Raw genomic sequence first — 27,534 nt, 5'->3', positions numbered from 1 at the left:
TCCACAACTGGAAGTACACAGGCTTCCACAGCACACTTTACCCATACACTTGTTTATTGGTAGCAGGCCCAGGCGCTGGGTTGCTGATTATACAGCAAGCACCTGCCCATGGCAGATCTGGCTTGGGGCAGACTTCCTGTTAGAGCGCCACAGCTCCCTGAAATGAGATTTATGCAAACTGGCTAAAAGCCGTGATGATGTCACAGCGCACTGATAGACCCAAGGGCTATCTCCCTTCTACAGACATTTCATAAAATCAGGAACTTCAAATACAATTTGGAAAGAAGTTCACCTCAGAACCTATTAGGGCAAACTATGAAAACTTGTTAGGGTTATTCTCCTATCCTGAGATCCACCACTGCAAAGGGACTTCACAAAGTCCGAGGATCTCACTTTTATTCTTTTTTTTTTTCTTTTTTCTTTTTCCCTTCATTGTTTTTGTTTCATGTGATTTTTCAAGTCAGTTATTCTGGATGTTTGAAAAGTGAATTAAGAAAAATTCACTCTGAAATTGGCTGAATGTTGCAAGCTTGCAAAATGGAAGGATTTCCCCTCATTCCCCCTGTGAGTATATGGACTTTATTTCTAATGTGGATCATTGGGTTCAGTAAAAAAAGTAAACCAGATTTTAATATTTGAGAATGTCTTTTGGCTTATATTTGTAATGCTGGGAAAATGGGTTCAGGTCAATATAAAGCTGGGGACAACATTACAATGAATGGGAAATTAATGTTTCCTCCCTAAGCTTGTATCGGATCTTGATCTCCATTTGCTTTCACAGATTAAATGCATGTTAGCTTTGTATGATATGCATATGGCAAGTCACTACAAGTGCCAGCTTTGTGATATTAGGCTGACTTGCTTTGAGTTGAAATTTTTCATAATCTGGAGACTGATTTATGTATTTAACTTTCTACCAGTCTTAGAGTTGCTGAACAGTGATTTAAGTATTTGGGGTTTGTGGACTCTTTTTAATTATGGTGTTTTAGTCTCTAGCTTCACCTTCTTTTGATCTTCAATTTTCTACAATTCACTTGTTCTAAAAAAGTAACTGGTGGACAAGGAAAAAAACTCCACTGCCTTTAATTGGGCCTTTCAATATTTTTTCTGTTGCACACAAGTTCAGTTCTGTATGCTAACAAGGCTAGTTCTTTTTTTTTTTTTCATTTTTCATTTTCTTTTTAACTCTGAAGCATTGTCATGCTGCTGTAATGTATTCTACCATGAGTTTGAAGATTACTTTTATATGAAAAATGTAATGTCACTAGCCTGTCATTGAGAAACAAACCCTAATGGGGCATTTCTAAATACAAATTTTCTAAGCAAAATGGGACAAAGAAGCCCTAACTAGATTTTATGAAGTTTGTATAAGTTATAGTGATATCACATAGTGTTTTAATTGACTTTTTTTTTTAATGTGGTAGATAGCTTACAGTACTTGCTGTAAGTGAAAATAAGAAGAATGCCCAACCAAGAGTCCTTTTAACAGAATGCATATAATGTTCACTTTTCCTATTGCCTCACCTAATGAAGGCTAAACCATATTTCCTTATCTTCAGATCTCCAGAAAAAAAAATGGTTATTTGAATTGTTTTTCTGTCTGGAATCTGTACTGATAGAAAAAATACTTGCTCCTTACATTTTGGGGATTGTTTATTCTAGCAGTTAATCAGTGGCAATCTTCTCACATGTAAAGTGTGAGAAGACTCTAAAAATATTTTTTCATTTTTGTAAATATGTCAACATAAATAACTAAAAAGAAGTTGAGAGCATGAAAAAATAATGTATAGATTTCTCAATATGTTACTTGGTGAGCTTAACAAAAATCCCCTTCAAAAACACCCAAACCTTGTCCTCAACTACCCCAGCAAGAAGCATCTCAGTTTTACTATTATTGTTGATTTTCTGTCTACTCTTCACTCAAAGCCAACTTTCCTGTACTCTTTTTTTTTTTTTTTAAAGTACTGAATTCCAGCTCATACACTGAATAATATGGGGGGCTGGACTCAGTGATCTCTTGAGGTCCTTTCCAGCCCCTGCAATTCTGTGATTCTGTGAGTAAAAATCTAACATAATCTCGCTCAAATTCTAATTTGTATTACAATTAATATTCTGCATGGTCAAGTGATTGAAACAACAGTCAGTAAAAATGCAATTACATCTTAAAGAAACAGTTTGTGGGGTAATTTGTTTCTTATTTTTGTGATTAATGCATTCAAAAGTGAATATTTTTCAGTTTTGTACTTTCAGAATTGTTTCAAGTGCACTTTGAGCACTGTGAGTTACAGCCCAAGCATGGCATCATTATAAATGTCTCTGCCTCTTGGGACTTTTTCTGAGAAGAGACATTACCCTGTTTCTACACAGGGGTTCCTGTGAAGCAACATTTTCCTCCTCTGCCCCTCCCCTTTCAGTTGAAGGTGGGTCAATAACTGTCTTCCTCTTAACTCTGCTAGGAAACTTGTACCCCTCCTCTGGAAAACACTGCTGAAATGGTTTAGGAGTACACATCTTTCTCCAAAGACAATGAATCTTTGTATGGTAGAGCTTTTCAAAGTAGACCCAAGCCTTCCAAGTGGGCCCTGTTTATATATGAGTCCCTAAGTAGTCTCTGAATGGAGGTTTGAGAGAGAAAAAGCCCTCCCCAGAGCTTGCTGTTCCACAAATCTGCTTCACCACAGTAAGGCTGGCCCAATGAGCGATCATGTTAGCATTTTTACTCATCTTTTCTAAAATAGTTATACTGTAGTTTTTTTCCAAGGAAATATGGTTAATCTTGGCCTTAAAAATTGTCTCAGCAGCACACTGCTGGAAACCATGCAGGGTATTTCTGAATCACATGCCAGTGAATAGTTATGTTGGAATAACAAAGAAAGCATTCAGTGAATTTATGATCACCTGGAATCATCTTACAAGGTCTCAATGAATAAGAAGTTTTGGATTGTTAGTCTCCTGTATTGTGCTTAACCAATGCCAAAACTTTCTCCAATAAGTTTTTTGGCTTTCCCCTTGAATTTCCAAAGCAAAGAAAGAAGATGGAAGCAACTTTCCATTTACCAAAGTCTGTGACAGATTAAGTATTGTTTATTGATCTCTTTCTTTAGGTTGGAATATGGTTTTAGATAACATATTGCACTTCAGGGCATGCAGGAAAGGAGATATCAACTTCAGACCACAGCTATGTGTTGCTAACAGATCTTTCAGTCACTGTTTTACAGGAAAACAATTGATAGAACAAATGACCACTGAAATCAGTTAGCAAGTTAATTGTAAAATAAGTCATTCTTTGCTTTTTGTCTTGGGAAACAAAACAGTTCAATGTCATGGAAGTGCTATTAGTAAGTAAGGCAGTGAAATGTATGTGTGGGTGGGGAGGTTCCAGAAAAAGACAAAGTGGGTAATGATTAGTGCAAGAGGCAGCACGGGGTGAAACCTCTTCGTTCCAACTAGAGATATTTTTATAGCTTTAAATAAAATCTAAAGGAAGAAAAGTCAGAGAGAGATTAAAAACAGGTTCTTGGATATAGTTTATCTATTCAGTGAAGGAAAATATCACATATTTTCACAGGATAAAGGTAATTGTGGAAAATATGTTACACAAACTTATTTAAGTATATAATATAAAATCCCATATTAGTTTCTGTATTCCTGAAGATCAAACACCAAGAAGGAAAATGTTGCTATGTCAGATCCTTTGTGGTGATAGATTGGTCCAGATTGTTTAAATAAATAAGGATAGACATACACATATTTTACCCAATGGACCAATATGCAGAAAAAAAAAAAAATCAAGGAAGAAAATTCCTAGAATTCATACTGAAGAGTCTGAGTCCCAGACTTTCAACAAAGAGTATGTAAAAACAGCGAGCAGTGTCAAAGCAGACTGTTTTGAAGATGCTGAGTATCTGCAAATCTGCACTCCATGAGATCTGTAAATATTAGTGCTTTTTTCTAAGTCTATTTAATACACCTTCCTTTAGCTCTGGTCATTGTATACATCTGAACTTGTAAAACAAGCTTTTGATCAGTAGAAATACTTCATTCTCAGCTTTCAGTCTGTGAGAGACTATTGGCTGACACAGAATATATTGGACTGAAGTGCAGGAGTTTGGCAAATCTTAGGGAAGAAGAGACCTCTATGGAAGAATGCAACTAGGCAAGTCAATTATTTTTTTCATGTCTAAAATTTGAATTATCTTCTTTTGGACTGCTATTTGGCCTGTAAAAGTGTGACTGAAAGTTTTTGTTATGGCAGTAGAACTTTTTTACACGGCAAAAAAAGATTGACTGCACACTGATTTCTTTGAAAATTTGTTACTATCAGAGTTACAAATTGTGATGCATTTAGCTATGGGAAATTTGTATTATTTCAGACAGTTTATCATATTTGATATTTGACAGTTTCTTTTTTTTTCCCCACATGATATACTCTTCTATGATTTTTTTTAACCTCCATTTCTTCTAAAGAGCATGTTACGTATTTTCCACTTGGATATTGAAGTCTCTGTGTTTTTCTCTGAATTGTGACAAATGATCATGTCTGAACATGAAGGCTGATATCCCATAAAGGCAGAAATTTCATAGTGACATTCATCAGGCTACATGACTTTAACAGAAAGCATATATTTATGGAAATGGAATAGTAGGGTGAATTAATTAACACAGGTAAGGAAGACAAGAAGTTCCATTCTGAATTTCATCCTCCTGTTTGATCTGTAAAGAAAGCAAAACAAAGCTTCATTGCTTTTCCTTTGAAGAGATCAGAGTACACCACAGGTGTAAGGAATCACGATGACTGAATGCATATATTCAGTCATGGTTAGAGAAAAGACAGAAAATTTACATAGTAAAAACAGAAGAATGGGAGAAAAGTCATGTGTGCTGTTCATTTCCTTCATCACCCCTCTGAAATCCAAAGATGGGTTACCCTTCTCATTAAATCTCTGCGTAAACAAAAGAAAATTTCATTGGAATCATATTGATTTGGATTTATTACTTCTAGAGACCAGAAATAAGAGGAGTCTCTTCAGTGGTATCCCTGCTGTAGTACTAGTAAATGACAATTTACTCCCTTTCTTTAGTATTTCCTTACTGTCTATTTCTAATGTATTTTCTTACATTGTCTATTGTAGATTATAATTTTGTAAATAATTTTGATTACCCCAGAACAGCCATTTACCATCATAGATTATTCGGGGAGCTGACAGATAGGCAATGGATTTGCTCCTGAGGCTTTGAGCATTCCATGGGTCCAATGCCCAGCAATGTATATAGTTTGGAAGCCATGTTGTTTTAGGCAATTTTACTGCCAGATTCTAATACGATAAACTGATAAAAACACACAGCTGCCATTAAGGATATAAGAAGGTCTAAAGTACTTTCTAAAATTATTTTCTATCCTCTTGTGTTCTAACATCTTAATCTTCTGGGAGTAAGTCAATCTTTTTCTTGATCTGCTTTCTCCAGTATCATCATAAAAATTAAACTCTTAGAAAATTAACAAATTTTTAATACCAAATTTCCAACAGAATGAACTGACGGAAGAATTAAAGACAAGAATTAAGAACCAGTGGCAACTCTGATCTAGTTTTCTCCAGAAAGAAATCCTTTTCTTTTGTCAGCTGCTTATCTACCACCTCTATTTGGATCTTAATAGCAACTACTGCCATAGAATTTTGTTCATGAGTAATTTAAAGGAGTAAGAAAAAGAGAAGCCTCACATGCATTTCTAGCCTATGTTAAATTTCTATAGACTAAGCTTACAAAAGACTGGTGAATATATGAGCATACAAACAGATGCACATGTATTTCTGTCAGTTATTGTATCATTTATAATTTGTCTTTTTCTTTAAAGTCAGTTATGCTAAAGGCATTAACAGAAGAAAGATGTTTCTATTAGTACCTCTCAGAAAAAAAATCTCCTTTCAGAGCAAATAGCAAGAAAGTGTTTCATTTCCACATTGATGTTGATAACACAAGAATTTTTTCAGATTGGAAGAGATTACTGTCATGAACTTAATTGGTCACTGCCTTGCTAAAAAACATTTTCCTGCTCTCTGTTGACATATATATACTCCTACAAATTGTCACAATTTAATAAGACCTGCTTATAAACACCCAGAATAACATGCTTAGGTAAGGCAAGTTTCTTCTTTCTCTGTTATGTACAGGAGGAAGAAGAAACATCTGTTACTGTGAAAGAAAATATTTCTCTGTGGTGCCAGTGTGGTGGTATTTTGGCTTGGGCCTCACGTCCAAGGCAGCTGGACAAAAGGTTCAAGGGTGGGATATAAAGAACTTGTGCAATAACAAATATCAAGTTATGTTACACGGAAGGCAGAAAACTCTCACCACATCTGAGGATAAGGAATTATCTTTTTTTTTTTTAATTTTCCCTTTTTTATTTTCTTGCAGAACATTATTTGGTGTTAAGCATTTTATTTCTGCTGCTTTAATAAGAACTCAAAGCCTCCCCCTTCTTTCTCTAGGCAATTTCTCTTCACTAACAGATATGAATAAGTTATAATTTTGAAGGAATTTGTCTAAGCTTACAGTTTTAAAAATTCCTCTTCGCTTTACAGCCCTCTGAAGATATGGTGTCCTATGAGTCCGACCTCTACCGACAGCCCCATGACTATTACCAGTATCTCAACAGTGATGGAGAAAGCCATGGTGGTAAGTTAAAAAATATCACCTTGGAGCATAAAGTCTCACTGGACAAAGATTTTAGGAAATTCAGGAAAGGAACAAACAAGCAGCTGTGATCTATAATGTTACAGGCAGATAATTTTAGCTCAGAAATCAACAATATGCTTTCCTGCTTAATCTATTCTGCTTAGCAGCACAGTTTTAACACAGCAATTTCAACAATGATTTCTCTGAAAAAGAATTTAAAAAGCGCTAAATGATGCAAGGTGCTTTCAGGACATTCTGTGTATTGCCAGGGAGGTGGGACCTCATGATCTCTATTCTTCATTATCTTCAGGGCATTTTTTATTTCCTCTGCAGATCAAAACCACTCTTCTTATTTCAGAAGTCAGAGGATATGAATTTGCAATACTGCACTACTATTCTTGTATTTCCATCTCCAATTCCTTTTTGAATTAGTTTTTAAATGCTCCGTGTCTTTATTTTAATTTTGTTTCTCTGGCATTTGGCTTTTTCCAGCTCCATGTATTTCTCTTTCTTTTGAGCTCTTTCACATGCCACCACACCTAGCTTCAACTTTCACTCTTCCTCCAGTACACCCAAGTACTTCCTCTCTCTAAATCTACGTAAAACTTCCTTGTTGCTGTTTGCATATAAACCTAGCTAGAAGTAAAATGGTCGTTGTTATTATAAACACAATTTCTAAGATTTGGTATCTTCCGTATTTTCAGATCTTGTGGGACTAAACTGTAAATCAATGCAGAAGGGAGAGTCCTGCTTTGTGACTTTTGTCTACTGTGCAATGCAATGGTCTAACAACACCACCCTGGAAATATCAGGGTCAATATTGACTCAAGAAGGAAAAGCACCGTTTTTCTGTATCACTTGTGGCAGTCCCTTCAGAACCTGGAATTTCCCTAAGAGACTCCTATTGATATAGCAACTAAACCCATCACTACGTAATTTAAGGCATCTGACAATTTCACAGCATAGCACTATTTCATCTGTGATGGCAGAAATTACCTGAAGGGACAGCTAGGTACAGAATAGGCATTAAACTGAAAAAGATTCCCACCTAAATTTGTTCTCTACATTGTATTCAGGAAAGACAAACAAGACAAACAATATTCTTAGGGCCTAGAGACAAAGAATGAATTCATTTTTTTATAAGTTATCTTGTGGCCTCTGTGAAGTAATGTTCATCAAACCTAGGAAATTCCACATGGAAATTCAGGGTTTTTACAGTACAAACTGAACCTATTTACACATCCATAAAATGTGGATAACGTTTATTATCTCAAAAGGCAATTATGATAATTAAACAATAAATATAAAATATGCCATGCAGGAAAAGGCACTGAGAAAGGACATTTCTGTCATTTAAATCTAAGGTACATCAAAGCAACACCACCCCTTTATCTTTCATGGTCTTATTGTCCCACCTGTTTTACTGCCTGATTTTTCTGCTGGAAGGCTGTTCCTTAGCTACACTGTTCAGCTCATTAATACAATTAATTGCCATAATGAATACTACAAAGACTCAAACTCACCTTTGTGGGTTACTGCCTAAGTATTACCCATGCTTTCCCAAAAGACTCCAAAAAACCACACTATTCAGTGTTTTTACTCCTGCAGTAAGTGGTTATGGAAGAGGTAACTTTGTCCCAGCCTGAACATTTCATTCCAATTTTTATTTATGAAAGCACTTGCAATGTAGTTGGTTACGTCCAAATACCTAACACATCAAACACTCTCTTGAATTAATCACCATCTAAGAGAACAATGAACAACAATGCATCCAGAGGGAGTGAAATACACAAAGTGAAAAGCCGGGTTTTGGCTCTTGTTTTGTTAACATGAGAAATGCAGTGGGTCTTGAGAAAAGCCATGAAGAAGTGCAGGGATGTTACCGACTACTAAATGTTCAGAACAATGTGTGTAAAAGTGCAATGGCTGAGAAATTATGGGGAAAAGGAATAAGGTACTGCAGTGATAATGGTGAAGCAAAAGAGGTGAGAACATGACTAGACAAGGAAAAATAAGAAATAGGACAGAACTGTGGAAGAAGAGTTCAGCTTGGGATACGGAGAGATGGCTGAGAATATACATAATACATTTTTGCAGGTCTAGTGCCAGATACAACAAATAGATACTGCAAGGCAGAATAATTATTCTGACTGCGCTGATGTAGGACAGCTAACAAAATAGAAAATAGAAACTCTTGCTCAAATATCAGACTACCTCTCTCACTGTTTGCAAATTATTTTTGTGAAGGAGATATGGCAATAGGTTAAACTGTAGATCTGTGCTACATACATTACTGATACTTTTCTAGGAGATAATGCTAAAGACAATCCTTACTCCATGTTTACTTGAGTAGGTAGTAAAGTGCACATTGCAGAGCATCGCTAACTTACTATATAAGGGATCTTTGCCAGTAAGTGAACACTAAATTTAGCATACAAAAACATACCACAGAAAATCAATATGCTGGATCATAACATGCACTGTCTGAATTTATTTTGCATATCATAGTTCAATTATTTTGTAAATACTATAAGTACTGAGCTTCATAAAGGATGGAAACTACTTTGAGTGGCTGTGTATTAGTCCATTACTCTATCCTGAGATTGTACACTAGTGAGTCTATAAATGTAATATAGTGTATTTTGTAACACTAATGCAAGCTGAGTAATTGCAGATTTGTCTCTAATTTATTACTAAACAGCACTGGTTTAATAAAAAACGTATTTTCTTTGGGGCTGAATGTTGACCATTGTTCATATTGTTGCTAGCCTCAATGAAACTTACCAATTTATGTGGACTGGAATTTTATTTTCTTCCCACCTCCTGGAGTAATGTGATCATATAAGAAACTCCACTTGGATTTTGTTAGGATTTTAGCCAACGTAGAAGCAGAGGAAAGTAAAAATGCAAACCTTAGCCATAAATACTATAAGAAAAATAGAAAGAACTCCAAACTTCATTTAAAAATCCCCTCACATTTCTAAAACCATTGTCAGGACTTCCTGGGCCTGCTTAGGGATTTTCAAACATTTGACATAATTAAAACAATTATTTTAATAAATAATGAGGTTTTAAAGTGAGAGTTAATGTCATTCTGTTGTTATTAGAGACAATACTGCTACATTGCTCAGGAGTATGGCATTTCACTCAGTACAGAGAAGTTCTGTTGTGAATCAATACATTTTTCAGTGTCCTTCCATGTTTTTCTCATTTTCTTTATGTTTTTTTTTCTTGGCTTGTTTTTTTCAGACAAGTGAAACACAATGGGAACATCTAAGCTGTACAGTGTGGTAGCGTGTAAGAAATCCTTTAAAAAATTCAGTATCTGTGCAGCACAGGGCAGATACTCAGACACTAGCTCAGACTCACGAGGCAAAGTGCTGTTGCATTTCCTGTTCAAGAGCTGGCTCAGGAATTTCTTCAATAGTTTTGCACTGCATTATGCAAATTTATCTTGTTATTCCATAATAAATACTTTTCCTAAGCCTATTTCATATTTTAGCTCCTGGTTCTGGTGTTACTTGTGTATAAAACAGGTACAAAACAATCTACATTGGGCAAAGGATGGCCAAGAAAGTACAGTTATGTTTCTCATTTTTAGGATAAGAATCTATCTCCATGGTGAATGTTAACACAGTGCTTTTAGGTCTACTGTTGCTTCCCAACAGTCTAACACCCCTTCTGCCATGGAAGAGAGTTTAGAACTCATGACTGTCCTTCCTCTAACCTTTCACTACATACAACACTAAAACAAACACCATCTCCATGTCTCTATAAGAGAATTTTTTTCACATCCTCTTTCACTTCACAAGATATTTCTCATAATGACTCCATTGTGTAGCTATTGCTTGGCTTTTAATGACATTTTCCTTGACCAAAATAATAGGCACTTTCCATTTCTAGACTCTTTTTTTCCTTTATTTTTTCTTCTCTCCACTTTAATTTTTTAGTGAAAAGAATTACTATGCATTGTTAATATAACAGTAACAAGAACATGGAAAGAAGTAACTTTAATACCTGCAGATGCAGATATTTAGATTTTTTTTCTTTTTTTTTTTAATGTGCAAAAGCTCAAACAGGGATATTAACTGCAGAGGATTCTGTGGACACAGAATTTGGAATTTCACTTTAAACGCAACTAAAACAGTATATTTTTCTGAAGCATTGCTGTGAATCTATCAATAATTTAGAAAGATACATGGATATTTGTCCTGTCAAAATTCTGATATGCTGAAGTAATTTCTGACAGATTTATTTTGGAACATATTAGTATTATGTGATCACTGATAAGTCCTCATAATATTATTTTTTACAGCAGCACATAATTCAACAAAAAAAGAATTCAGTAATGAGTGACCAATATGAACATGCATAAATAATGTTCAACAGATTAATTTATTTGCCAAGAAAGAGTATAGAACAGTTTTAGAGGCAGCAGAAACCTTGTTGTAAGCTTGTTATAAGTTTGTTATAAGCTTCAGCAGACTAAGAAGTATCTTGAAATACAAAACCAACATTGCTGATAAAAATGTTTAAGAAGAACCAGAAGTAGACCACCTGGAGCATACACAAGTAAATACTCATGGCAATGCATATTGGAAAATACTTTATTGACTACCATACCTACTACAAGTAAGACAGCTGAAGATGTACTGTTAACATCTTCATGGAGTTTTGCCCAGGCTTTGTCGTCCTTATGATGATTAACTGACCTCCTTTGCTGCAGTAGATATGCAAAGACAAGGGATGTTTGAGAAGATACACTGACATCTGACAGAGGAGCTTCTGCATAAGGAGCAGAGTGAGATTACTCTAAAGAATCTATGCTAGAGAGCATAGATTAGCCATGTAATATATTCACAATTTATCATATGGGTTGCCAGTGATAAATGGGACTCCACGGTTGGCTCTAAGTAAAGAATGCTTCAGTAAATTAACCAAGTAAAAGCATGAATCAGTATGGCTCAGTCTTCCAAATAAACAAATAAGTTTCAGACAGTCCTCCTATCAGGACAATACCTTAGATAACCTGTGCAGTCATATTAACATACTCTGCCATTCTCTGAACAGATCTGAATGTAACCAGTATCTGGGTATGTTGCATCCATACAATCCCTTCCACAAGAGAAAATAAAAACTTGTCTCTAACACTATGCTAGGAAGAGTTGCTATTTAATACATATGCATTAAAACTTTGGGCTAGAAAAGCATATTTAGCCCATGGAAAGTGCTACACAACAAAGCAAAGAAATTACAAATACAGCAGCTCCCGAAGTACTTTTATGAGCAGATTTCCATCCCTTAAATGTGGAGTTTGGTTTGTCCATAGTTCATCCACAGTTCAGAAAAGTAGGAAGGACAAAGAAAGTAATCACTAGCATAGTAAATGGTCTGCTAGAGCCTCCAAATACAAGTCTGAACCATATAAACAGCTACAACTTGCAAAGTGCAATTATGTTTGTAATAATCATATCACTGGGCTCCCTGTAAAGGAATCCACATTCAAAATCACTAGTCCCATTTTCAAATCCCCAGTGAGACATAAATGGGGAAGAATGAGGAGTTAGAAGCTGAGAAAAAGAACAAAACCGATATAGAGAAAACAATATTCATAGCACATTAGATAATGTCATACGCAATAACACCATATTGCAGAATGAGGCAATTGCTCCTCTTTTCATTACTTCAGTACAACTACACTTGGAACAACATATTTAGATCTGTCAATCACATTCAGAACATTGTCAAGAGCTGGGAGGGAGTTTGGAGAAATGCATAAGTACAATTAGGGAGCTGAATACACTGATTTATACTGAAAGACTGAGCACTAAGTACATGCAGCTAGGCAAAGTGATAATTAGGAGTAGACTATAAGAGTACATATTAACAGCTTGAAACCATGTGAAAGGTAGGGAAGAAACTATTCATAATAATACTAAAAAAACCTTGGAATTGTAAGATATAAACTAAAAGTGTTAAATGAATCTATAAAATTCTGTTAGTGCATAGAATGACATGAAAAATTAAAGCATGGTGGGTAGATCCAAGCTTAGTGAGGGCAGTCGACATGATGTTGATTTTGATTTTAAACAGGAGTACACATAAATAAGTACATAATTACAACTGCAGCTACTGCAAGTAAGAGAGAAATATAGCTCACAGTGATTCAAATTTCCTCTAGCAGGTTTTAAATTTGGAGCAGCAAAGATGAAATTATGAAAATCTGTGAGAGCTTATAGTGAGCAGTGATTTAAAACTGAGAATTGTATGGAAATTAATCTGATTTCAAAAGTAAATAAATTAAGAAACAGATTACAGATACGTGTTGCAATGTCTTGCAATTTTTTGCTAGTAAATGAAAACAAAGAATTTTCATCTGCTTGTTTCCATGATATTAGGAAAACTGTAACTACAGTCTGACAATATGTAAATTGGTATACTTCCTGAGAATGAAAACATGATATTGTTTGGGTCTCTTACTAAGGAAGGTGCCAGCATTAATATCTTCTACATCTTGTGCTACATTCTTACCAAACTCCATCATTCCTTCTAAGATTACTCTCCTACATAAAGAGGCATAACTACTGTTTTCCAGCCATACGTGTTTTGGAGATTAGGAAAAGAGATTTTACAGAAGTCTATAGAAATTCTCACCAAGGAAAGACAAGTCTACAGGGATGGCATGGAGAGTGCAGAAAAGGAGAGGCAGGAGTAGGAACCAGTGAAAGACATGTAAATGCCATGTTTCTTACTTTTGTAATGACAGACAAGCTGTTATTTTCTTTAGATCATTACTGGGAATATCATCCACACCACATGCACAGTGAGTTTGAGACTTTCGGAGATAACCACTTCACAGAACTGCAGAGTGTACAGCCTCCCCAGCTGCAACAGCTCTACAGGCACATGGAGATTGAACAAATGCATGTCTTGGATTCTGCAATCCCAACCACACATATTGGACTCAACCATCAGGTACGGTCACCAACCCTTATGCAAAACTACGATGTTGGTTAAGGACAAGGAACAGATTGCATCAGGGAATGCATAATTTTATGCCGAACAGATTGCTTATGAATTGTATGAATTCTTACTGCACAAGCACTTGATATAAAACTCTTCATTCTCAGGACAAATGTGGTTTAAGCTTTCTTTTTATTTGGATGATGAGAAACAGTATTCTAAAAACTCTGCATAAAAAATTATTGCACTTTGTGGAGGTTTTTGAATTTTCAGATTTTTTTTTTTTAATTTAAAATGAAAAACAACCATTTTTCCAACCTCTACAGAGGAACTGGGCCTGAAAAGCTGTGCAATGTAGTAGTAAAATTGTCCTTGACTCCTAGGTAGTATTCTAAAGTCTGAAGTGGCAGGAATATTTTAAAAATTTCCAATCAACCCTGGTAAATTCATATAATCTGCTTTAAGAAATTCTAGTAAAGACAAGTCATTGTTAATGTTACCATAGTGAAATTCACTGAGACTGACCTGTGTTTTCACAGAATCATAGAATCACAGAATGGCTTGGCTTGTAAGGGACTTCAAGGATCAAGTTCCAACCCCCCACAACAGGCAGGGTTGCCTGCCACTAGATCAGGTACCAGATCAGATTACCCACGGCCACATCTAACCTGGCCTTGAAAACCTCCAGGGATGAGACATCCACAACCTCCCTGGGCAACCTGTTGCAGCAACTCAACACAATTTCAGTAAAAAAACTTCCCCTGATGTATAATCTAAATCTCCCTTCCTTTTGAATTAGTACAAATAACAGAACATCAGCCTATGGGAATCTTCTAGTCATTTCAGTTGCTCAGTGCAACTGCTGGCATGTAAAAAACAGTGGTTACATCTTACCAAAGGCAAAGAATAAAACTTGGCCACATTACAGATGTCTTTGGAAGCACCACCAAAAAACAAGTAAGGGTATTTCTGCTTAACCCACTTTCATCCTCCTCAGTTGTCATCTTTTGTTTCAGGAGTACAGTCAGAGAATAAATTTTGCTGCATTGTATTCTCTCTCCTTCAAGGAAGGGAAGACATTAATAGATGCCTATCACTACCCTCCTTTTCCTAACCAGCTGGGAATCTTTGCTTTTTTACCTTAACTTTGCTCATGCAAGTGGTACTCAACATGTTCTGAGGATCAGACTTTGCCACAATCCTAAGCAACACTTACTACCATTCAAGGCATTTCCAAAGAAATAGAATCAGGAAGAATAATTTATTCCTTACGTGAACTTTCCACTTAACTAATGGCACCACTGGCTGTCATGCAGAGTTACACTTTGCAAATAAACGAAAAACACACGACAATACCTAGGTCTCTTTGAAAGTAATGCCTCCTATTTATTTCCATGGAAATTACAATATCACTATTTAATAGATCAAATTCTCAGCAATAAACACTGTTTTTCAACATAGTCACCACCATTAGCTATGCATTTTCATGAGCAATGAACAAGAGCCTGCATGCCATGTTCATAAAAATCTGCACCAGTGGAGGTGACCCAATGTTTAACAGCTTCTATGACTTCATCACTGCTAGAAAAATGTTGCCCATGCAGTCCAACTTTGACTGTAGCTGTCACCTGTGCTGAAATACTCCATCCACTGCCTCACTATGCTCACATCCACTGTTTGGTCTCCTTCAACATACAGCAAGTATCAATGAAGGTCAGTTGGTGCCACTTTTTGTGCATAGAGGAATTCAGTAACACACATTTGTTTCAGACACAATTCCATGTCAGATGCCATTTTGGCAGACTGCTCCTCAGCTGCCATGTGTTATGTAGCAACAAAATGTAATGGAATATCGGCTGGAAGGTTCATCCTCTACTACCGTACCACCAACATCCACCTCTGAGGTTGTGGGGAAGCATAAAAAAGAGTTGAAAGCGTTACTTCAAGAACAGGCTTTGTATTTCTCTGATTTTCAGTTCATACACTATTTTATCAAATGAAATTCAAGGTGCAAACTATCTTTGGACAACAGTACCCTCAAAGAAATTGTATCATCAAATAATAAATGAAGAAAAGAATATTTACTTCAAATGAAGAATGAATGAAATGCATGGAAAATAAGGAAGAAGTTGTCTGCAGCAAGGGTGGTGAGGCACTGGAACAGGTTGCCTAGAGATGTGGTTGATACCCCCATCTCTGGAGACTTTCAAGGTGATAGTGAATCAAGCCCTGGGCAACCTGATTTAGCTGTGTATGTCCCTGTTCATTGCAGGGGAGCTGGACCAGATGACCTTTAAAGGTCCCTTCCAACGCTAAGGATTCTATTATTCTATGATTCTATGAAAACTGTGAACTTCAGAAGGAGGAAAAATACTACCGGATGCCACAGACTCTGAGAGGATAGCAGACTACAGAAAGCAGCTAGCAGTTTTCTTACTCCAGATTTGAATTAACAAGTTGGCTTTTTCAAACACAAGACCAGGTCCTCTGCAACTCTGCGTACCATTCTTGGGACATGCACTGAAGCATGACTGAACTGGGTGTAAGCAAAAGCACAGCAGATAGGAAAAGCAGAGATAGCATGGGGAAACTTTGTTTAGTATGCAGGTCAGCCTCTGCACCTTCCTTTGCTTGTGAGGTGCCATTCATCTGGCATCTCACAAGCAAAGGAAGGAAGATGTTCCCACCTTCCCACTCCAGCTCCAGCAGAATCTACTCCCACTGCTCCCCAATACACTCTAGGTTTCCAAAGCCTTTGTCCTTGCAGATGCACCAGGTTCTGCTTCCTCCCTTCTAAGACACCATCCCACCTTCTCATTCCCCTTCCCCCATGACATTGTTTCTTCTTTCCTTGCAACCCCCGAGACTGCAGCTTTTTTAACTGTAAAAAAGTTGAAGGGGACTCTGTGGTGAGGGCTAAAGTTTCACTCTTGGGGATCTGACAGGAAGCTTACACACACTCTTACCCAATCCTGGCCTTCCTGCCATGTTTGGCTCCAACCAATCTGCCAACTCATTAACCGCCAGCTGCTCTGCCTTGAAACCAGAGCTTTGCACACTCCTTATTGGGACATTTTAAACTGGTGCAAAACTCATCTGAAAAGCACCACTTGGCCAAGCCTGACATCGGGTGGGTGGTATGACTCATGAAATGAACACCCACTCTGTGCCTCAGCACCTAAATTTGTAGAGAGGGAATCACGCTCAAAATGTTGTGTCTTGGTGGAGGGAAGGAAGAGCAATACAAAAGGAGCTCACCTATCAGGGTTAGCAATCTGGCTCACTTCATGAGAACCACATTTTATTTCCTGCTAGATTTGAGGAATGATTTATTTTTTTTTTAATGCACAAATGAAATAAGGTTCTTATTTCCTGCCCCTCAGACGGGTCTATTTCTTATTCTTCAGCAAGGATCTGCAATAACTGTGGGCAACTGATCATGAGCCTTAACAAAACGCACTGCAACTGAGAATTTGCAGAGCTGCGGTGTATTCCATACTCCTCCTGATAAGACCTCTATATAAGGACAAGGGAATTCCCTAGCACAGAAGCCAGCTTGTTAGCTCCGCCGATGAGAAATCCCCATCAACAGAGAACTTTCAGATAGCCACTTCGGAAAAGAGAACGTGATCCAATATGAAGTATCCCCAGTGGTAAAGCTATTCCTCTCTTCAAGGCGGAAATTCAGGACAAGAAGCTGATAGATGTGTAAGCCTGGTTCCAGAGATAAGTGCAGTCCTATAGTCATTCAGCATTGTCAGAAGCTACTAAATCTGAGAAAGGAGTTGAACAACAGAGCTTCTGGAAAAGTCAAAGAGGCTATGCTGGAGCAAAACTGTTCAGCTTTGCCAAATCCAAAAGAGCAGTTATTAAAACAAAGTTGATCTGAAAATTGGTGTACTCTGGGGACAGAAAACAGGGATCAGAAACTCAGCTATATCTACATGATCACTACATAGGTGATACTTAGTAGAATCTGGCTGAGTTTTGGAGGCTCTGAAAGTATTTTAAAAGCAATTATTACCAATAGAGCCTTTTTATCCACAAGGCTTTGAGTTTAAATTTTCATTAAAAAAAAATGTTCTTGGAATTATCAGTATATTAGGCAGAACATCAGTTATAGGAATATATTGTCTTCAACCAGAAAACAAAAACAAAACAACCAAACAAACAAAACCCACAAAAAACACAAAACACAGAAAAGTTCTTAGCTTATTAGAAAACCTGTTACTATGTGCAAATTTTTCCATCTTCTTAAGTAGAATTATCCTATTTAAGAAATACAGTTATCTCCATCATCAGCAAGAAGAAACACATGCAAAGTAGGAAGAGAAGGTACTCAGGAAGTATGGGGGAAGGAGGGCAATATCACTTGCATAGGATACAACATATGAGAAAGTTCTTTCACAATATAATTTCTCCTTTATTCTTGTGAATATTTTTTAAGATGTATCTCTGCATGTGTTAAGCATTGACTGTTACGTGGAGGGTTTTTTATCTGCATAGTATTAATTTTTAATGCTACTAAGTCATTCACTGTTACTCTAAACAAAATCATATGCCTGTTGCTTTCCCCCCCCTCCTTTCTCTGTAACCCTCTTCTTGACATCTCAATTTTTCTCTTGATGCCTTACTCTCTGCCACTACTTGCTCTCTCTACTACTCTTCTCTCAAAGGTTTCCTATTTGCCCCGGATGTGCCTACAGTACTCCTCTCCACCACAGCCCAGTTCTGACGAGGAGGACATTGAAAGACAGAGCCCACCACTGGAGGTATCAGATGGAGAGACTGATGGTGTGGACCCTGGGCCTGGAATCATGCATGGCGAAACAGGTCAGTGAAAATAGAGGACTTCATTGTGCTTTTTGCTGAGCTGCTGTTACATTACTATGACGATGATGAATAAGAAAGTAAAACTACTGTTTTAGAATTTTATCCCACTGCCAAATCTTCACTTTCCCTGACTCCTTTGCACTCCCCTTTCTTCTGAATCTTCTGTCACCATAGTTGTGTCTGTATATCAAATATCATTTTTTCATGTACCTATTCCTTTTCTTGTATGTATTCATTCAGGCTTCTCCCCAGGTTTTGCCATTTCTATGCCAGTTTCCTCTAACAGGTGTGAAAAACAAGACAAGAAGCTTAAGGAACTGATTTTTAAGAATGTTGAGCTCTGATGGCTCAGTACTTGTATAGCCCGCCCAAATTAGTTTCAGATTGTTTTCAAACTAGCAATTATCTTCAAATTATAACAAGGGTGAGATCTTCGGAATTTTTTGTTCTCATGTTTTTCTTCTTGGCACACCAATCCACTTTATGTCTTCACAACGCAGTACTGTCTATTGTTATGAATAAGAAATGGCTGACAAGTTCTTCTGTTCCATCAGACTCTATGCAATAATACTAATTCTCCTTTGCCTTTCTTCTCTCATGCAGGCAGTAAGAAAAAGATACGTCTGTATCAGTTCCTTCTCGACCTTCTTCGCAGTGGAGACATGAAAGACAGCATCTGGTGGGTAGATAAAGAAAAAGGTACTTTCCAGTTCTCCTCCAAACACAAAGAAGCACTGGCACATCGCTGGGGCATACAGAAAGGCAATCGCAAGAAAATGACCTACCAGAAGATGGCACGGGCTTTGAGAAACTATGGCAAGACAGGGGAGGTCAAGAAGGTCAAGAAGAAGCTGACCTACCAGTTTAGTGGAGAGGTCATGGGAAGGGGGATCACTGATAGGAAGCATTATCCTCATTGAGGCCATGGGACTCTAAGCAAGAAAAATATTAAGACCTCCTGGCTGAAAACCAGCAGAGGAGATGGACGCATCTTTCTCTTTGCTTCCTGTGCCCCCTTCTCTGCCTATAAAGGGCCTTTACCATCAGATGTTTCTGGTACGAATTCCCTTTTTCAGCATCTGAGAATCCTAAACATGACAGAATTCTTTGCTTCCATCCTAAAAATTGGACAGAGTTGGGAAATTTAAGCAATGTACAAATATATTATTGTCATGAAAGATTTTTTTTGATTGTATTGTAACTAAAGAATACAACTGATGAAGTTTTGCCTTCAAGGGTGGTGCAGTGTCATTCACAGTGACACTGCATTAGCTTACAGCTTTCAAACTAGCATTAATACAGGCTCTGCCGCAGCTCTCAAAGCTAGAGAGAAGTTTGCAGATCTGATAATGATACTGGTTCTTTTAAATAGTAATAACGTGTACATATTTAATAAAATTTGATATAATTAAGTCCTAGTGTTTGCATAATGAATGATAACTTCACAAACAAATCTCACATGCATTCAATCATGCAGATACAGCTCACATTTGGTACCTGAACTTAAAGCACACTGGGCTACAGGGTTTTTTCCCTTTACCCTTACTTTTACTTTAAAACATCATCAATGCTATCAGATGAGGTACCAAAGATAATAGTGACATTCATTATCGTGAAAGAGGCTACAGTACTGAAGTCAATTTTTGAATATAAATATTTCTTTTTTTCTTTTTTTTTTTCTGTGCTAATGAAGCCCTGCCAATTGAATAACTTCTATTCACTTATACCATGAGTGGCATTTATAGCTCTATCTGGTTTCGAACATAGCAATAAACCATGTTCTTCTGTGGTTTCAGGCATTTTCCTGCCCTTGTTCTTTCCTGTTGCTTGCTTATCCACAGTGGTATCTTGAGCTTATGAACCTTTCTGGAAAATGAGTTGTGTTTAATCATGTTTTTGCAGACTTCTGCCTCAAGAGGTTTTCAAGCTTTTATTTGTGGAATTTAATCCCTACTGTAAAACAACAGTAACTAATAACAACTGCATTGTACAAATTACACTCAAAATGCAAAATAAAAGAGAATTTAACACCTGAGATACAACAGTAAATTTACCCTGTGCAACTGAAAATGCTTAAGAAAACCTTTGCCAACAAACACTGAGAAAAATTAGCATTTTAATATTATTTAACATATCTCAGATGTGGTTAACCACTCAGAAACCAGGAAACACCATAATGACTGAAATTAATGAAGGCTTTTTTTTTTCCTTCCCATTTCTACAAGTATGGTGTTACAATATACTTGTTACAAGTACATACTTGTAAGTATACTTGTTACAAGAATGTTGTTTCAAAGAAACAAACAAAACATTCACCCCAACACCGGTACATATATGAAGTTCAAGAAAAGTAATTCATGAGTAATTTTCACTCATGACTCCTGTATATGTTCTTAATCGATGATCAAGACCAATAGAAAAAAAAAAATGTAACAAGCAACAATAAACTGTCTGGGAGAAATAAAATTTCAAAATAGATTAGATGAAATGAGATAGGTATAAAATTAAGAAATAGTTTTTACTTAACAATATTAAACAGAAGTAGAACTTGTCAATCATAACAATGTTGAAAACTCAATTAAGTAACACAGCTAACACGGAGGTTTTCAGAACTTACTCCACACTGAAAACAGAAAGAGTTGAAAGTGACAACTTCTTACAGACTTGATTTCTCTAAGTTATACCTAAATGCAGTCACTTTTACATAGCTACCAATTTCACTGTGGAAGTGAAAAGGCTGGTGACATCACTGAGCTACAGTTAATTCTTTCAGCCAAAGAGAAAGCAGCTCTTTCTTTACCAAGTTCACAATGTAGTACTTCACAATTCTACTTCACAGTTCATGAACATAAGAAATACATCAGATGGTGTCAGAAATAATCTGGGAGTTAAAAGTGGCTGAGGACTTTGGTACTTTATCAAAAATAATACAACTTCCTTGTCAAATATTTTATATTCAGTTGGGGTTTGATAGGTTCAAAAGCAATTAAACAAATTAAGAGTTTTTTTTTGTTTGTTTGTTTTTGTTTTTAAAATCATGCTGTAACAATCTACTTCCCAAAGGACATAGTATTTTGTTAACTAAGATTTGCATAAACTCAAACTGCATCCATTTGTAATTCTAGGATGGAAGCTCAAGACATTGAAAGTAGCCCTCAGGACTAGAGCAGCATTCAACGCTGACATATTTGAGGCTTCTTCATTCTGAGCTAGAAAATTAGGACTTTTTTGCTTCGTACACATGACAACTCTTCATCACTGACTTGCTTTTAGAAAGAGATAAAACATATTTACCCTTATCAGACTTGCAGATTTGATATTCTAGAAAACTAAAGGATTAATTATTCTCTTCATAAAAATGTCCTTATCAAAAACACGTATGAAAAGCAGAAATGATCATTTTCTGACACTGTAATTCTCAGGAGAAGAATCATTTCCTCTTGGAGGAAAACTGCAATGACTGAAAAGACCTAACTAATAAGCTAATAGTGAAGATGTTTAGGATGTCACTAAATGTATTTCAAGCTTGTCAAAAAACCTTATATCTGAGAGTGCAAGGTTTTTTTTGTTTTTCTAGCATCTCACACAGAAAACAATTATGTGATGAATAAATTATACAAAATTAAAACAAGCATAAAAGATTAGAAACTTTACATGAGTGATCTGTGGTCTGTACATTACTTCAAAATATTACTCTAGAGCAGCTTGTGCACGAATTGAAAATTTTGCTTTTTACACTGGTTCTGTCCACAAGAAAGAATTACAATATTTACATAATATTAAATATACTTTAACAAGCAGGTTTAAAAATTCGTTAGTCTCCAAAGTTGCAAACTTTTTCTCTTCCTCTTGTCAATACTTGCAATACTGTTTCTAAAAATATTTAATCCCCATCTGTTTCTGGTTAAGTTTTTCATCTGTGGCATAAAGAGTCTGAATAATCATGTGTAGCAGCTGTGAAGGAGACCCAATGATGTTTCTCCACCACAGTACCCTTTCTATCTCATCCAATCTAATCAGTCTGGATAGCAGGCTGTCTAATCAAGCTGATCAGCACCATTTAGTTTCACATACAAGCAAGCTCTCTGGTTATTTTAGAGAAAAATACCAAAAATATATGTGGCAGAATCATTTGATTTGGAAAATCGCAGAGAAGCAAGCATACAATTTTTCACTGAAAGAGGCTAATTGACATACAAGGAGAGGTGCTGGAAAAATATAAATAAGTCAGATCAATCTGTACAGATGACCTGTGATTATTACAAATTTATTGGAACATTCTGCAGTCCACTGCTTTTAGAAATCATCAAATCTTCTTTCAAAGCAAGCATTCAAACTACAGAAAACCTAATTGGATATTCACCTAACACAAGATCTTTGCAGTCTCCTTTTAAAGAAATCTATCAACTTTATTAACTGCTGACTAATTAATAATCCATTCTTGTGGACATTTTAGGCTCTCCTTCAAGCTGTAGAATATAGAAAACCTGCAATAGTTGTACAAAGGGATAATCTGCTTACAACATTACATAAAGAGCTATCTTTATTAGCTCTGTGCAGTCTAAGAGAATTTTGGATGTGTCTTGTTCTGCGCTTCTACTCAGGGAGAACTGCAGCTAAAGGTGTAATTTATAATCTGTACTTATCTTCATTTAGTATTTCAACAGGGTTTGTGCTCTGTACCTTCCTGTTTTTTTTTTTTTGTCAGTAAGACTCCTCCCCCAGCTTACTCTTTCTACCTGTATCTTTTTATCTTCTTCTTTCTGCCATATTGTTCTAAGTTTTTGTCCCCTTATTCATATCTCTTCACAAGAAAAGTCACTTCATAATCACCAAACTTAATTCATACTACAGTGCCAACAGCATAACAAGTACCTCTGTCATGTGACTACTCACTTCAGTTTGTTTACTTTACTCCCCTAATTTTGCTTATACTCTCCCTACATATTGTAAATTCATAGCAGAGGGTTCATCATATACAACAACATGATTAATCAATACTTTCATTTAACAATGCCCGGAACAGTACCTGCTTCTCATGAATCCCACTCTTAAGTACATACATTGCTCCAAAAATAATGCCTTCTATTTAATTCCATGGAGACTTTTCTACAGATACAAAAAGCACAATAACACTATTCAATAGAGCACATTCTCAGTTATGAAAAACAAGTTTTTAATATATTTACCACCACTAACTATGCATTTTTACCAGCAATGAACAGGAGCCTGCATACCACACAAAAATAACTGCAGTAGTGGAGGTGAACCGCAGGTGCTATGACTGCATCATTGCCAGGAAAATGTTGCCCAGTCCATCATTCACTATGCAAACATCCTCTACCTGGTCTCTATAAATATTCAGCAAGCATCAATGAACGAGAAGAAAGTGCTATCAAACAAGTTACAGCAATCAGTTGGCACAAATTTCAACTAATCATATTGTCAAAGAATATCACTCTTTGAGGCAACTGTAGCATAGCTAGCACTTGGTTTCATCCTTCCTTCCCAACAAATTTGCATGTTTCTATTCAGTTGGTTCAGTTAAGCCTGTGGTATCAGGGAGGTCTGTATTTAGCTTAGGTCATCAGAGTACAATTCCATGAGCTGGGAAATATGAACTTCTTCCAGTGAAGATGGTAACAACAGTAGGCTGCAGATATTCTTCTTTATATTCTTTCTCATAACTCACCTGTCTAGCCCCATTTTCCACACCACACCTCTGATCACCACAGAGAGATTTGTTTTGGAAGGGACCTCTGGAGGTGTCTTCATACAAGCCCCTACCCAGAGCAGACCTATTAGATCAAATTTCTCAGGCAATTATCTTTCCATTCTGTCTCTTTCCACTCCTTTCATTCTTACAGCCACATCCCCCTTCTTTATGCCTTCACTTCCCCACAGCGTTACTTTTTACTACTGGGGAGCCAAAGCACTACGTGAGAATGAGAAAACCAGTCTATGGACAGGAGGAGAATGAGGATGTGGTAGAGCAGATAAGCTTTAGCAGGAGGTGGTAGAGCAGAAGGAAGGGTGGGAGGTGGTACAGAGGAGACCAAGGTTATGCAAAGGATTGGGGAAGCGGCTTTGTGGTAGGAAGGAATGCAGTTTCTGTGCTTTAAGGGCTCCCCCTGAGCATTTGTTTCAACTCCCCAGTAGCAGCACTTTAGTGCTCGTCCTAAGAGAAGCCCTTTGACCACCAGTACCTTTATGCAGAATACCCTGATGACTTTGCTTTATGCAAAGCAAAGAATATTTAGATGCTGAGTTGGCCATTTATGTATACAAATCAGTTTGGGGTTTTAGGTTTAATTCACTGATATTCTAAGTTTTGAGCACTTGCAGTTAGAAACAAAATTCTGGAATTCTTCTTTAGAAATAAAATTCTGGAATTTTTCTTTAGATGTGCCCTCTTCCACTTCTTCACACTCACAACACTATATCCTGTTCCTTTCTCCACCATTCCCAGTTATCCAATCCCACCTCTTCTTTTAGGCTTGTTTTGTCCTTTTTTAGACCCAGCCACTGACACCTCAATATGTATTAACTGTTGTTTTGTTGTTGTTTTTTGTTTTTTAATGTCCAGCTGTTCTGATTTCCTCTTCTCAGGTCAATTTTTCTCACAGTGACACAGTCATCATCTCTTTATGCAAATAGTTCTCTATTCCAATACATGTAAGCTGCTCCAAAATTAATGCTTCCTATTTATTTCAATGGAAACTGCAACAGATACAAAAAGCACAGCAAGACTACTCAGTAGAGCAAATTCTCAGTAAAAATACAAAACACAGTTCTTTTAGCATAGTCACCACCATTAGCTACGCATTTTTGCCAGTAATGAACAAGAGCCTACACACCACCCACATAAAAATCTGCACCAGTGGAGGTGACCCATTGTTTCACAGCTGCTATGATCACTTTGCTGCAAGGAAAATGTTGCCCACAAAGTTCATCTTTCACCAGCCTGAACATACGGAAGTCAGAAGTTGTCAAATTTGGATTATACATGGGGTGTGGTAGGATAGCCCAGTCAAGACTGGCAATGTGCTGCATGGTCTTCAAAATAGTATGAGGTCTGGCATTATCATGCTGCAAGAGAAAAGTTCTTCTCTGACTTGACTCTGGAAGATTGAGCATTCAGATTAGCCAGCATCACGAGGTAGTGGTCAGAATTGATGGTTTGTCCAGGTTCTAGGAAATCCAGACGAATCATTCCTTTCCTAACCCAAAAGACAGTGCATATCAACTGTCAAGGGCAGGGTCTTTAACTTTATGTTTGATGGGGAACTCACATGTTGCCACTCAAAGGACTGTAGTTTTGATTCTGGCTCCTACTAGTGACCTCATGTCTCATCACTGATAATAATGCAATCCAGAGAATTTTCACTCTCAGCCTCATATTGGTTCAGTAGGTCCTGACAAACTTGCATATGCTGTTCTCTCTGTTCCTGTGTGAGCATTCGTGGGAACACCTGCTGCAAACTTCATGATATTACAATGCCACCACCACTGTTTCCAATGCATTAAAGCCGATATGCAGCTCTGTTACAGTTCTCTGGTTGTAATCTGACAATTTGCACAGAGGAACTCAATGAGATGCTCTTCATTTCATGGCATGACAGCTGTGCATGGCTGTTGGGAGATTGGCTTGTCTTTCATTTCACTGTCACCACTGCTAAAACAAACTCCCACCACCTCTCTGTGCTCATATCCATTGTTTGGTCTCCCTAACTACTCGGCAGCACTGAATGCCAATGAGTGATTTTTAATTCCGCAGTTCAATTCCACACCTTTGCTTCACATACACTTTCATGTCAGGAACCACTTTTTTCAGACTTCCCCTCTACTGCCATCTGTTATACAACAACAAAATATTACAGAGTATTGGCTGGAAGTTTCAGTCCCTACTCCCATACCACCAACATCCATCTCCTACATCGTGGGCCAAAATAATAAAATAGGAGGCATTATTTTCAGAGCAGTCCTTGTTTTTGTTCAGATATTTATAGTTTTGCCATCCCACATCCTCTTACAGTTTCAGTCTCATTGCCTACTGACTCCCATTTCTCCTCCCTCCAGTTTTTACTCAGTTGATTCAATTCCTATCTTTTGAGATCTATTTCAAACCCCTCCCACAATCTCAAACCTCATATTTCTTTTCCCCACCCACACCCTTCCATCACCTACTTGTATTTCCTTGTCCCACTCTAGGTGGTCTGTCCCCTTCCCTTTATGAAGGTCCAATTCTTTCCCTTTCATTCATGTGCAGGAGAGAAACGTTACCTGGAACACAAGATACACCTACTGGCTGCTCTTAGTTCATGTGGATTCAGCCTGAGACCCACAACAGTCCAGAGATAATGCAGAAAAAGTCCTGATGAGCCCTATCTGGACCACCACCGATACACTCAAAACACTTTCTGAGGACGATCTAAGAATTTTAGCATATATAAACTGCACTTTTTTCTACAGCCTACAATATGGTGTAAATCAGTTCCATATTGAGTAACATGAAGCCAGTCAAAAGTATACCCCTGAAATGAAAGCTGCTTATCTGTCAAATGTCCAGAAAGATTCAAAATATGGGACATGAAGCGGCTGGGTAGAAGCAAGCTCAGACAAGCAGGGTCAGCAAAGCCTTGTGCACTCCAGTTCCACCAGGGAGGTCAAGCACCTTTGCACAGTGCACCTCAGAGCTCTCCGTTTCAGAAGCACAAAGGAAACACTGTTTGGCTTCATGGGTTGTAGCTCTACAGTGAGTAGACTGTGTTGGACCTGTGCTCTACACACAGAAAATTTGACTGTCCCTTACAGATCTGCAGCTGCTGGAGCTGCAAATTAATTGTATGTACCTTGTTCTAAGAATCTGACAGACCATGTAGGTGGTATTTTTGCAAAACTAAGGGATCAAAAGACAAATAAACACAAACAGATGAGGAAATAATTGAAATCACAGAAACTAAAATCAGAAAAAAAACAACTCCAAGTAAATGGGCAATTTTCTGCCTTCATAGCTAAATATGGGCAAAGCTGTAGCCATCTAAAAACCTAATATTTCAATGA

The 27,534-nt window shown here is 37.1% G+C and overlaps 1 protein-coding gene across 1 annotated transcript; it reads left to right on the top strand.

Annotated features, from left to right (window-relative positions):
- The first annotated feature begins 202 nt into the window (after positions 1-202).
- SPI1 (Spi-1 proto-oncogene) lies at positions 203-20,506 on the top strand. The gene is made up of 5 exons (XM_065754915.1): positions 203-564; positions 6,582-6,675; positions 13,463-13,650; positions 18,315-18,471; positions 19,075-20,506. Exons 1-5 carry the CDS (start codon positions 520-522, stop codon positions 19,389-19,391), a joined length of 801 nt encoding a protein of 266 aa, XP_065610987.1. The 5' UTR covers positions 203-519; the 3' UTR covers positions 19,392-20,506.
- The last annotated feature ends 7,028 nt before the right edge of the window (positions 20,507-27,534 follow it).

Source organism: Cyrtonyx montezumae, unplaced genomic scaffold (genome assembly GCF_038088225.1).
Source record: "Cyrtonyx montezumae isolate F1298 unplaced genomic scaffold, pur_monq_1.0 scaffold_10, whole genome shotgun sequence".
Taxonomy (NCBI): domain Eukaryota; kingdom Metazoa; phylum Chordata; class Aves; order Galliformes; family Odontophoridae; genus Cyrtonyx; species Cyrtonyx montezumae.
Note: the sequence above shows the minus strand (reverse complement) of the source record. Positions and strands in the feature narration are given on the sequence as shown.